Source organism: Chiroxiphia lanceolata, chromosome 1 (genome assembly GCF_009829145.1).
Source record: "Chiroxiphia lanceolata isolate bChiLan1 chromosome 1, bChiLan1.pri, whole genome shotgun sequence".
NCBI classification, from domain to species: domain Eukaryota; kingdom Metazoa; phylum Chordata; class Aves; order Passeriformes; family Pipridae; genus Chiroxiphia; species Chiroxiphia lanceolata.
This window is the reverse complement of record NC_045637.1, coordinates 149,505,194-149,517,634: the sequence shown is the minus strand read 5'-3', so window position 1 is coordinate 149,517,634 and position 12,441 is coordinate 149,505,194. Positions and strand designations below refer to the sequence as shown.

Sequence of the window (12,441 nt, the reverse complement as noted above, 5' to 3'; positions counted from 1 at the left end):
CAATAGGTACCAAAAGCAACAACAGGCTCTGGACAGTTTCCATAAGAGAAAAAAAAGTATTGTTTCATACTTCATGCAGTGTCCTGAGCCTCAGGATTGCCTCCAAGCTCTGTCACGAATTCTATGTGCAATCTTGAAAACTCATTTCACGTTACACATCCCTTCTGCCATGAGGACTGTATCTCCTCTACTCCTACTCTAAGTCCTCCAGCACACAGACTGTCTCCTGGTGAGTATTTATCAAGAATAACAGGGCACAGTCCCTCAACTGAGACCTGGAGTAATAACCACACTCTAGGAAATTAATAAACAAACTGCACTTTTGTCATGGGTAAAATAGTCCCAAAGTGATAGCTTTTTCATAAAAGCTCATTAACTTTACTAAAATATAATCTGTAAATCATCTGAGACTACTTATACTTTGTTCTCTTCACAACTACAGGAAACAACCAAGTAGCTCGACGGCACCTCCTCTTGCATTGCAATTTAAACAGGTCTGCTGCCAAACTACTGCCTGGAAGTGGGGAGTAAGAACATTTTCAAGCTTATTTTAATCATAAAACAAATCTGCCACTGCTGCTGCTGCTGTAGTTTAGGACTGTTTCCAGGATGGTAAGTTAATTGTAATTTTTCCTAAAGTGACAAGCCATGACATTTGTGAAGCCAAGAGGAGGATGCCATTCTGGTGCTACCCTTAATATTTCCTGTTATCTTTTTTGCATGCTTGTTTGGTTAAAATGACACACTGATAGGAGACACTTTAAAAAGAGCGTGGTGTCCTTACACACTACAGCAATTCTAGAGATGCAAAATGTCAAGCAATAATTTGTCAAAAACGTCAGTATTCCCTTGTATGCACAAGTCAGACACAAAAGCAAATTGTTCTCCGATTCTGAGCTGAAGCAGTGGGATGCTTTTATTTATTTACCGCAATCACAACCAGTTGCCTTCTCTCCATCGTGCCAAGCAGATGAATTAACTAATTGTCAGAGCACCAGGGGCACGTTGCTGAGTACACATGTGCATACTACTAAATTAAAGGAAATTACCACATTGAATTCTTCCCCAGCTGCTGCACATGTTAATTACACGCAGGTTACACCCACCATCAAAGTGGATAAATACCTGTGATTTTGCTCTGGGAATTACAGCAGGATTGCTTTCTCGGAATATCATTTGTGGCTAATGGATTGTGAGTTTTAAAAGACGATTGCGAGTTTTAAAAGGCGCTTCCATGAGTGAAATCAGCAGCAACAACAGTTATCAGAGTGTATCAGAAAGTCACAAGGCAATGTTCATTTTCATGCTTCAGCTGGGAATGCAGAAGAATCTCTGCTGTAGAATAGACCCCACCATCCCATGCAGACCGGGTGTGACAAATGGCAGTGATGCCAGAGGCACGTTACGCAGCTAGATGGATTGTCAGCCTGTTCTTCAGGCTTTTTGGGCTCGTTTCCTGAAGCTATGACAAGCAGGTGGGCAGAAAACTTCCACAAGTGCTTTGGAAAGACAACTATGCCCCCAGCCGAGCTGTAGCAGCAAAATAAAAGTATCACACCCCTGGTTTCTCACATTGTGAATCACTTTGTTTTGGTCCAGGAGAAGCAGTAAAGTGAGACTGGGCAGAAATATGAAACACACTTAAAAACCAATATAAATGCACATGGCAAAACGACTCATTTGATCCTGAACAGATTGGTCTGTTGGAGATAAGGACTCCAAACCCACAATGCAAGTACAACACAAATCAATAAACAAATAAGGTCCAATCAAACAAATTGAAAAATTCCTCTAAGTACTACGACTATTCACCTAATTAAAAAAAAAAAAAATCACAACAAAACAACCAACCAGCAACAAAACATTACCTGGCTTTGTGCAAAGCATAGATGGGATCTTGGAGCTCCATGCCCAGCTTTGGACTCCTTAAACCTTAAAACTTATGTTGGAGAGAAACGTCAGCTCCTGATCTCATGCCTGCAGAGAACAGTGCAGCTGGAATGGGGCTTAATCAGCAGCCTGTCAGTAGTGCCAATGTAGCCCTACCCTCAGCCTACAGCACTGTGCTCCCTGGGGAGGTGAAGTAACTGAGCAGCTACATCAGATGTGCTGTCCAAGGCTAAACCAGTTACCTTACACAGCACTCAGTAAATATCTCCTAAAACGCTCTAAGATGCTACCAGTTTTCATGCTTTGGAGCACAAAAGGCTCCGCAGCTGGGGACTGGGGAGAGACTCTGCTCTGTTGTACACACTAAATGATCACAGGCAGGTTTCTAAAACACATTCAAAAGTGTCCATTGTTGAAAATAAATGTCTTACAGTGCTTGGCATCTGGCAGACATAACATTCAATTTTTTGAACAAAACGTGAAGTGATAGTGTGGCACTTGTGCCACATTGAACAGCTCTGGAAGATTTCACTGCAAGAAATAACACTGAAAGCTGCCCCTGTCATTTCACCTGGATGATGGAATCTTTCCCTCTTCCTAATCTCTTCTTCCTTTCTCCTAGCTACCCACATTAGTGGCTCAGAGTCATGCTGTGATGATGGACCAACAGACTCTCATCTCTGTTTTCAACAGACAAACTCCAGGATGACAAATTCCCAATATAAATAACTACCAGTGCCAGGCTACCCCATGGCAGTGAATGAAACAGCTGGACAGAGGCTTGAACCATTGAGCAGTGGTCCATGTGGCTTCCCTGCTCACCCACCATCTGATTGGGATTTATTCCATGCTGTAAGCACTCCTCAGGTGCCACTCAGAGAGAGCACAAGCCAGGGACAGTCCCAGGTTGCACGTGGCCACCCTGCTGTAGTGGGTGCAAGAGTTTAACTGTGCCCTGGTTTTCAGGCCAAGAGAACACTCCCTGACCTCTTTTACTTATTGCCCTGGTTAACATAACCTTGTGCTGTTAAGAATTATCAATCCTCAAGGTCATTCAAGTCTTCCTGTATGAAGTCATTCCCTATGATGGAAAAACCACCTCTCTTCGCATCCAACAAATTTGATTAAAATGCTTCTAATTTTTGTCTCGGCCTTACTAGCAAAGACCCAGGTAACTCCATCAGTTCTGTCTCTCCACCCAACACAGTCATCTTTTCAATACCAGCCTGCAATCTTTTCTTTCATCTGTTTTCATACCTGACTTGCAATCCTTCATCCTACTTTACAAGAAAATTGAGATGCATTTAATCACTACCATATGATAATCCCCAATGCAATGGGCCAAGATGCCAAACTATTCATACTTCACCACAAACTAGTCTCTCGTCATCCTCACACCACCCATCTCAGTCCTGCCACGGGCAGAAATTTTCCCAACATTGTTATTTTCTTTCCCATGCTTGCCATTGAAAATCTGATCCCCCCCTTTCTGCCAAATGAAGTCCTCTCTAAGGAGACATTTCTGGTCCCAACCTAAAATTTAAGGACCACTTAACTGCAGGGAAGAGAAGTGTCCTGCCAAAGCAACGTGCCCAGAAAAATGAACTAGCTCTGCTGAGAAGACCCTGACCACGGATAGGCAGAGGCTGTGACAGAGTCAGGGAAACCCATGACCCTGCCACAGCACCTCTTCCCAGCCATCTCCTCTGCTGCCCTGCCAGGGTGCTCCAGCAACAGGTCCTTGTTTGGACACACAGATTTCCCCAGAGGATGCTCTCCCTGAAAAATCTCTGGCTCTTTTTCAGTTTTTGGTGAATTTAGTTTCATTCTTCAGAATAGGCTGAAAAAAACAATCTGTCAGGAATACAAATGGGCTCAAGCTAAAAAGCTTTTAAAAATCCTTCTGAACTTAAGTGAAAGTTATTAAATGCTCCTGAGCTCCGTTCCTTTCTTCTCCAAATCCGAACAGTGAGGACATTTATGGAGCATTTGAGTTTTGTTTGCTTTTACAACAGTGAGTTATTTGACCTTTATTTTGCCTCCTCACTTAAAATTTTTTTTGAAAGACAAGTAACAGAAAAGGAATTACCTCCCACCATCCTTGACAGGGACAGTAAACACAATTAGAGATGATACACCAGATAGACGTCTGCACTTGTTTCCTGCCCTTCCACTGAATCTCAATAAAAAAGCCCTTTGATAAAGTTAATTGGATGATTCTCTCATTCTGCTGGAATAAAAGAGCTCACAGAGGCACAAGAGCTGACTTCATTAGGCTGAAAGGTAATGAAGGACTTACTCTCCCAGGCACCATGTGGTCACATTCAGCACCACCAGTTCCCTTGGTTCCACATGAGCAGTAACAATTGAGATGACATCGTATTTTACGGGGTCAGAGATGTCACTTCCCAAAACTAAAGTACAGTGACACTTTCCCAAATTACAATACAATGGGATGAGGCTGGCTGGCTGCTCTGGCAGGCTCTGGGAGCTCTGCACTGCTGTACACATGGTCAGGGGAAGGCTTCCAGCAGTGAGCAGGGCTGCTCAAAGGCAGAAGCAGGAGTCAGGAAAGGTGAAAGCAGTGCTGGTTCCCTGTCCACTTCCTGACCCCTACCTGTCTTTATTTTAAAGTGGTGGATGGGGAGGAGCCATGCACATGACAGTGCAGTGGTTGTCCTACATGCCCTTGCCCTGAGGCTCCCTGATCCCACTGTAGGTGCCCTCTGCCAAGGCTGTGGTACTACCCAGGACATGCTCCCTATGCTTGCTGCTCATAAAGAAACAGACAATTAAATACTGTGGAAAAAAATAAATCAAAAGGAGATTTATTATCCAGTGAAGGGGGGCTGAAAATGGCTTTTTTTTTCTTCTCCTTCCTGTTTCAGGGGTTGCTTGTGCCATTGCCATGAGTTGCTGGACAAACAAAACCAGTCCTGGGACAAGCAGCAGGAGAAAACACTACTTGGAGTCCTTCAATATTGGAGTCACTACTCCGACAAAGTCTGATCTGACCATATATCCAGAACCCAAATTAATCCTTTAACCATCAAGTCACATCCTGAGTTCATGTATAGCTGACCACCTACAGCTATTTTTCAAAATATTACCAAGGCTTTATAAAAGACTCCCCAAAGATCTACATTATTTGTGCCTAAGTGTAACTAAGTTGGCCAAATTGAGGTGGGCTGTTAGTTTGCAAAATGTGTTTTAAGGGATTCAGGTAATTCTGCATCAGAGACTTTCTTGCTCAAATTTACCACTGTCTCCCCCCTCTCATTTTTTGAATGAACTACAAATTTTATAAGTAATGAGTCTGTCTATCTTTCAAGTCACTGATAAAGTATGATGTAGTATAGCAACAGAATGTTTTGTCTGCCTAGAAACAAAATTTTCCACTGGCGAGTCCCCATTTATTTTAGCAGCCAGGATTTTATTATTTAATAGGCTCCATGTTTATTCAGTATCATTCCTGTTTCTTAAATCAAAATGAATTGTGCTACTTTTCTATATACATGACACCAACACTATGACATTTCTCAACCAAATTTATAATCCATTTAAACCCCCAGAGTTGTTCAATAAGAACAATTTACAATTAATTCCAGTCCAAATGAGTCTATTATAACAGCATCATTAACTATCCAACAAGAGCTATTTTAGTGTTTTGCCCAGGACTAGTGTTTGACAAACCTGCACATTATCCTAATTGCAAACATCACAAATATTAGCACAGTAATTGCTTTTTTGGTTGTCTTTTGGAACTTCACCTCTGCTCCAAGATTTATTCAAATCAACACTAGGCAGAGGAAAACTCTGTCAACTCATTAAAGAGTGTTTTATTAGGGTTGCTTAGATTTAATTTTAAAATATCTTGCTTTAACATTCTGGACATTTAAGTTATTAATGGCACCTCTGTCATCTAAGATAAACATCTCACCAGCTTTTTCCCCACATAGAGAAAAGAATTTTTAATGCACACTTCGTTTCCAACCTTTTGGTTATATTTTTATGACAATTCTGTCATTTCCATAAAGGAATGGATCAATATTATTCTTCAAACTTCTTTTCTTCCTCCTCCTCCCTCCTCCATCTATAATTTGCCAGCTGGCTCCCCTGTGGACAAGTTTCTTCTTCTGTCATTTTCTTCTTTCTAATCATTCACAACCCTGAGCTTTAAGCTGAAAGCAATGGCTCTCAGTTTCCTACAATTTCCACACTTTGTCCTTTAACCTACATTTTGGATGAAAGATCTTTAAGCGTTCAAGGTGTTAAGACCTCTAAAATTGATAGAACAATTTAGGTACAGAGAGGCACTCATCCCTGACTGCTGAGTTGCCATACTGTACCAGAATTATGATCACTCCCATCACTCATGATTTTCCAGGTCTCTAAACTTCCCCTCTTCCCATAATAAAAGCCAAAATACCTGCCACAGGCATGTTTCTCCATCACACCGTGCCCAAAACTTTTATAAAAGATTCTTCACAGTATTATATTCTCCATCTTCAACAGAGAAGGGTGAAAACTATCCCTATCCTCTTCCTGTCATTAAAGGAAAGAAGAATACATCATTTATAACAGTAGACATATTAATGAGAAGTGATTAAGGCTAAACTTCAGAAAATGTGTGTCACATTGCAACCACTGCCAAAAAATTCCTACATGAATCTGAACAAATAATTCTAGACTTGAATTTCCTAGCTGTGTAATGAGGATTGTTGTCACAGGATAATGATTGAGAGACACTTGCACGGTAAAGTGCTGAGGATCTCTGTGAAAAATGTTAATTCAGTTTCTAAAAGCCTTTCACAAAGAACAGGAGGATTAAATTAATGGCAGATCGGAAAGACGGGCTGGGAACTGCTCTTGTCTACCTTGATCTATAGCCCAGGCCATAGAAGAGTTAAGTGCAGGAAGAGAGACATCTCTGATGAATTGCCTGTCTCCAGCATGACAAGTCAATGGAAAAGCCCCACCACTGATGAAATACTGGCTTTTAATAGACAAAAGTTACACACCATACTGTGATTTCAAACTTGAACTAAGAAAAACCCTCTCACTTGAAAGTGAAGAGTAACTTGGGGGGTTTTTTTATGTATCAGCAGTAGGGACTGGCAAGTTTGTATTTAGAATTAAATAAATACTGCAGTCTGATGCTACTCATCATTCACCAGCAGCAAAGATCCCATACTTCACATTGAGGAAAACAATATATAGGATGAGAGGTGTGGCAATGGATTTTATTAGATGACCTCTTTCTTATCAAAATCTGGGCACTGCCAGACTGTTTCTCACCACTTTGTTGCATGTGTTCAACAGAATTCCAAGAACAGCGTTAGAAAAATCTCTTGGGTCTTACACACAACATTGAGGAGGTCAGTTAAAAACGCAGTTTCAGATGTTAAGCCCAAATTGCATGGTCATTCCAAAGTTAACTGCAGTTCCATAAGCAGAACTTGACCCAAGTAGGGGGAAAAAAACCAAACCAGCACTTACTGAAGCTACAAAAAGGGGCAACTACTCAAACATTCTTCCAGTTCTCCCAAGACAAGCAATCATCAAAGTAAACTCCTAAGGCCAGTGAGAAGAAAAACATGGGATTCAGAAATGGTAGAGTGGAAGTCATTAAACAATACCATGTAACACTGCACATAAGCTCGATTAGCTTTTGCACATTTTCTCCTCATGACTGAAATTCATGCAGCTTTCTCACCTTTCTTTGTGAAAAGGAGGTGATAAATGGAAAAAATCATGTTTCAGCTAGAAACCCCTGCTTTCTTCCAGCATGACTTCCCCTTCCAAAAACGTCACATTGTTCATTTTATTCAAACCCTCAAAACAAGCACCTTTTGGTAACACTGTATATTTTAATTTCCCTGGCATCTATGAGAGTCCCCCTGCATCAGCAACTCCTATGTCAGTCTTAAAAGGTCCAACACAGAAAAGAACAAGGCCAGTGTTGTAAACACATTCAATTACTGATGGATTGCAGAAATGTTTTGAACATCTGTCCTTTGCTGAGAGGTGCAAAGGAATAGAAACTTGTGCTGTCAACACGAGTCAACAGAGCTCAGTTATTATTGTTCTAGACGCAGATCACCTTCGCTGAGGAAGTATTTATTGCTTCTCCTGCCTTGAATTATAACTGCAGACTCTGACAAATGAGCCCGTAGCAGGTTTAGCCCCTATGGAGGTCCATAGCCTTATAAATACTGTGACAAGTCCAACTGGCCTACTGTGTAGCTAAAGATCAGCTTTTGGGGTTGTGTACTATTTGGAGGTGCATCCCTCTTTGCCAGGGTGGTAGGAGGCTCACATTTAGCAGACCAGCTTGGTACTTCAACGCTTTGTGAAAATGAGGAGGCTGTGACCTGAAGATGACAGATCCCACCCACCGTTTTTTATTGCTTTGGAGATTGTGTAGGCACTATATAACCATCCCTAATGTCATCCATTGAATGTGCTCCCCTGATCATTTTTAAAGAAAGCAAACTCCGTGACTGTATTGGCTTAATTTAATAGCAGGTCATCAGAGAAACAAATCGACGCCCCCAGATGGATAACCTTGAGTTAATCCCACATGGAGGAGAAAACTTTCCACCTTGTTTACAGGAAGACTCTACCACTACAGCTTCAGCAAATTAAGGCAGTGCATTTTGCCAGTGCCAAGGACAGATAGATCAAGGACACTGAGCACTTAAAGCCTCGGTAGACAGAGAGCAACCACCAGGAGCTAATTCCAGGAAAACCTGCCACAGATACCTATCTGGGCACTGTATTTCTGTAGCAACACCATAAACTTTGTTAGCTAACTATATTCCTGAGAATACAGTGCAACATCACTTCATTGATTTACAGCAATGCTACACACAACATCTGCAGTATTTACAATACCACCAGGAGTTCTCATCCTTTACAGGTTACACTGCAAAAGCACTGCCATGGCAAGGCCTGCAAAAGTCACTGTTATTTGATTTAGTGCATCACTCTCAACAGGTTAATGGCAAGGCAGGGAAGATGAACACCCTAGGACTTTGTAAGCCTAATAAATTGAGTTTACCACCAAGGGATTCAACCACCACAGTGAAAGTGAAGCTTTGGGTATATCCTACCTTGCGAGAAGCATTTTTGTCTGCGCTCTCCACATCACCGTCCAAGAATGGCATGGCAAATGAGCTGAGATCCTGCAAGGACAGAGAAGAAAAACTGATGTCCTTTATCCATGTCTTCTTCCTTCCATCAGAGCATCCCATGACTGTAGCCCAGGGATCTATTTCCAAAGTGCCCACTGCTTTACCCACAGCAATTGCTGGCAAGCAATAACACGGACCCTGATTGTTCTCCGTGGCTGAAACCAATGGCAGATGTGAGTTACAAGTGAACAGGGAGCCCTTTTGCACTACATCATCATCAAAAACCACCTGCAGCTGAAGGAAAAAGTCCTGTGTTAAAACTTTCAAGGGGCGGTACCCAAATGCCATAGAAAAATTGTTAGGAAATTGCAGTTTAAATACAGCCACTTGCTCAGCAAATGCCTGCCTTGTCTTTAGTGGGATGTATGATCTTAAAGAGTATTTATGGCAACAAACACAACCTGAATGAGAATACGCTGATGTTCCGAGAAATACGTAACATATACAACAAAGAGGGAGAAAACTGTGCCACGGTGCCTGGGGAGGAAATAACCAATTTACTTGCACAAATGAGAGAGGAGCAGCCAATTCTGCAGGACTAAAGACAATAAAGCCATAAGAAAAGCCCACATGCTCATCTTTAACTAACAAAAACAAACTGCAATTACATTCCACCTCCTGCCGTCTGTTCTGTTTATGCTGCTTCATGTTCCAGCCACAGGGTTTTTAGAGCTCCTTTCTACATGCATAAGGAAATTATGTTAGTGTCAAGTTTAGCATCTGTTTGATCAGAAAAGTAGATAATGAGCAATTCTGTGACCAAAAGCATGAGGTTGCCTAATGCTGTGTGCTGAAGAACTGAGTCTTGGGTCCTAAATCATCTTCTAAATGTCAGGAATACCTCCCCAACACAGAACCTCCCACATGGGAGGCATCACCCTTTCCATGTAATGATTCAGTGCTTCTTTACCACCACATCTGTGTGCACATAAAAGAGTTCAAAACATAAATAAATAGCAATTTCACATAAACCTAATTTGTGATCCAATAGAGCTTAATTAAAAATTAGCACTGTCCAGGAAGTCTTCAGGGCTTGCTTGTCTTCAGAACTCAGAGCAGCCCCAGGTCTAATCACATCCCATTGTGTAATCATACTAAATCCAAAATATGCTCGAAAATGTGTATAACTTAAGCATAATCCTTACAAGTGTTCAAAAATATTCTGGTTGCATAATTGAACAACAAAAATAAGGAACAAAATATTGAATTACTGGAACTGAAACACATGGGAGCAATTCATGCCAAGTTGAAAAGGAAAAAAAAAAAGCAGCAGCCAGGCTTGGCCAAGCTGGCCCCAAATCATTAGGCCCCAAACCAAAGTATTCATGACAAATTCATCTGTTCCCAGTTCTAACCATGCACATTCAATAGGGTCTATCTACAACAGCTCAACTACATAAAATCACCCTCATTGCCATGCTTTGATATCTGTGTTTCACATCACCTTTGTCTGCAACTAAAAACATAGGGAAACACCTCAAAACCAAAAGAAGAGGCAATTTTTTTGGTTTAGATTTTCACTCTTATCAAGATTTGACTGAGGCTGAACCAGGCACTACAGGACCCTACAGAAAAGCTTCTGTATTAATTTGCTTATTCTCATAATTATTTAGGATTAAAATTACTTACTCCATATAAAAATTAGCCAGCCATAAATAGCATTTATAAACACTGTCAATAAACAGCTTATTATTATTATTATTATTATTATTATTATTATTATTATTATTATTATTACTTCTTAAGTTACTGAAGGACTTAAGTGAAGAATCTCTGTGAAGAAGTTAAAGAGCCTAATGGAAAGTTACACAAAAACATATCCCCTTGTGTTTACTTTAATTTAGCCAAAGGATTTACCAACATTTTCCTCTACCCATCTTCGGTAGTGCAGAAGCTGGAATCTGATGTATGCTAAGTCATTTTCCATGGAATAAATCAAGCAAATAACCTCCTTGGAGCTCCACATATTAGCATCCCTATATTACTATTTAGTGTAGCTTCCACGGAAAAACTGGGTTTAAGGGGACATATATCTTGTAATCAGGGTCAAAAAAGCTGTTCAGAAAATCTGGAATGAAACCATAAGTGGTTTTTTTTTGAGCAGAAACCTTTAAACCCAGCAGGGGGTAGGTAGGTACAACTATTTTTCTAGGAGCTAAATTTCAGTTCTCAGTCACAATTCCAAGCATAAAATCACACATATATATATATATACATTCTAAAGTCTAAAAGTATCATGAAACCCATCTGATGACTCTGCTCTAATTTGTAACTCTCAGGTATCATGGAGGTATGCTAACTTCATCTGTCTCCACATCCAGAACAGATCCCTACTTGTAAGCAGAAATAACTGAAGCCAGAGCTTTCTGGGCAGCATGAGATCTTTCTTTTTTAATACAGGGCTGCAGAATGTTTCAAATTGGACAACAGTTGTACTTTTAGTCCTGTGATAAAGTCTGTAATTGCAGCTGCTACCTAACAATTTTTTCATCTTTCACTTCTTCATGGGATTCTATATGTGAAGGCATCCATTTACAGAAGCTAAAAATAGATATATCAAGTACCAGGCTTCAAATAGTGCTGTCTCAATTCTAACCTGTTGGTGAACCAAGGAAATATTAGATGCTTATTCTCCCTTTACATGTATCTCTGCAGAATATAGACAGATACCAATTTGTTTCTTACGTTCCTCGTTATCAGGAGCACATGTGATGATGCAGTTGATGATACAGTAACTCATAAAAAAATTAAAAATAAAAACTGCTCCAAAAGTGTTGCAAAACACCACAGAACTCTTGACAAGCCAGTGGTGCAGCCCTGGCCCTTGTCACAGATCTGACTGCTCTGATCTTATGCCAGCAGATACACACTGAAGGCTCCCTCTGCCTTTAACTGGGAATTGAAACTGTTCTTAGACAGCTGTCTTGCTCTCCAGCTCTGCTGTGCTGCACTTGGAATAAGCACCCTGGACAACCACATGGTTCTGGAGAGACCTTTAAAACTTTCAGCAAGGGCGACCAGTGGAGTCCTGGTATGAGGAAGAATCCTTCAGACTGCAGAGCCCTGGCTGAAGAACAAACGGCATCGCGCCCTGTGTCCATCAGTCCTGCACTATATCCTTGGATAGACAACTTCTGCAGAGACCACAGTCTGTGATCACCCCTGTAAGGAGCAAAGGCAGCTCTTGGTGCTGTTAACCTGGAGCTAAGAGTATGAAAAGTCTGTTTTGCAAAGTTTTGTCAGCTTTCCTACCACGCTTGTGCTCCCCAGTCAGCCCTTTCATCGCTCAGCACCACCTGACAGCCAGACACCACTCCTGCCACTCCAGCTACAAAAAATGACCTCTCAAGCAGTT

The 12,441-nt window shown here is 41.1% G+C and overlaps 1 protein-coding gene across 3 annotated transcripts in view; it reads right to left on the bottom strand.

Moving 5' to 3' along the window:
- The window catches only part of PRKAG2 (protein kinase AMP-activated non-catalytic subunit gamma 2), a 211,618-nt gene that overhangs the window by 135,313 nt on the left and 63,864 nt on the right, over nt 1–12,441 (bottom strand). For all 3 annotated transcript variants that reach the window (XM_032675097.1, XM_032675117.1, XM_032675106.1), the window contains exon 2: nt 9,006–9,077. In XM_032675097.1, the coding sequence (XP_032530988.1) occupies nt 9,006–9,077 (72 nt within the window). The remainder of the gene's footprint in view (nt 1–9,005; nt 9,078–12,441) is intronic.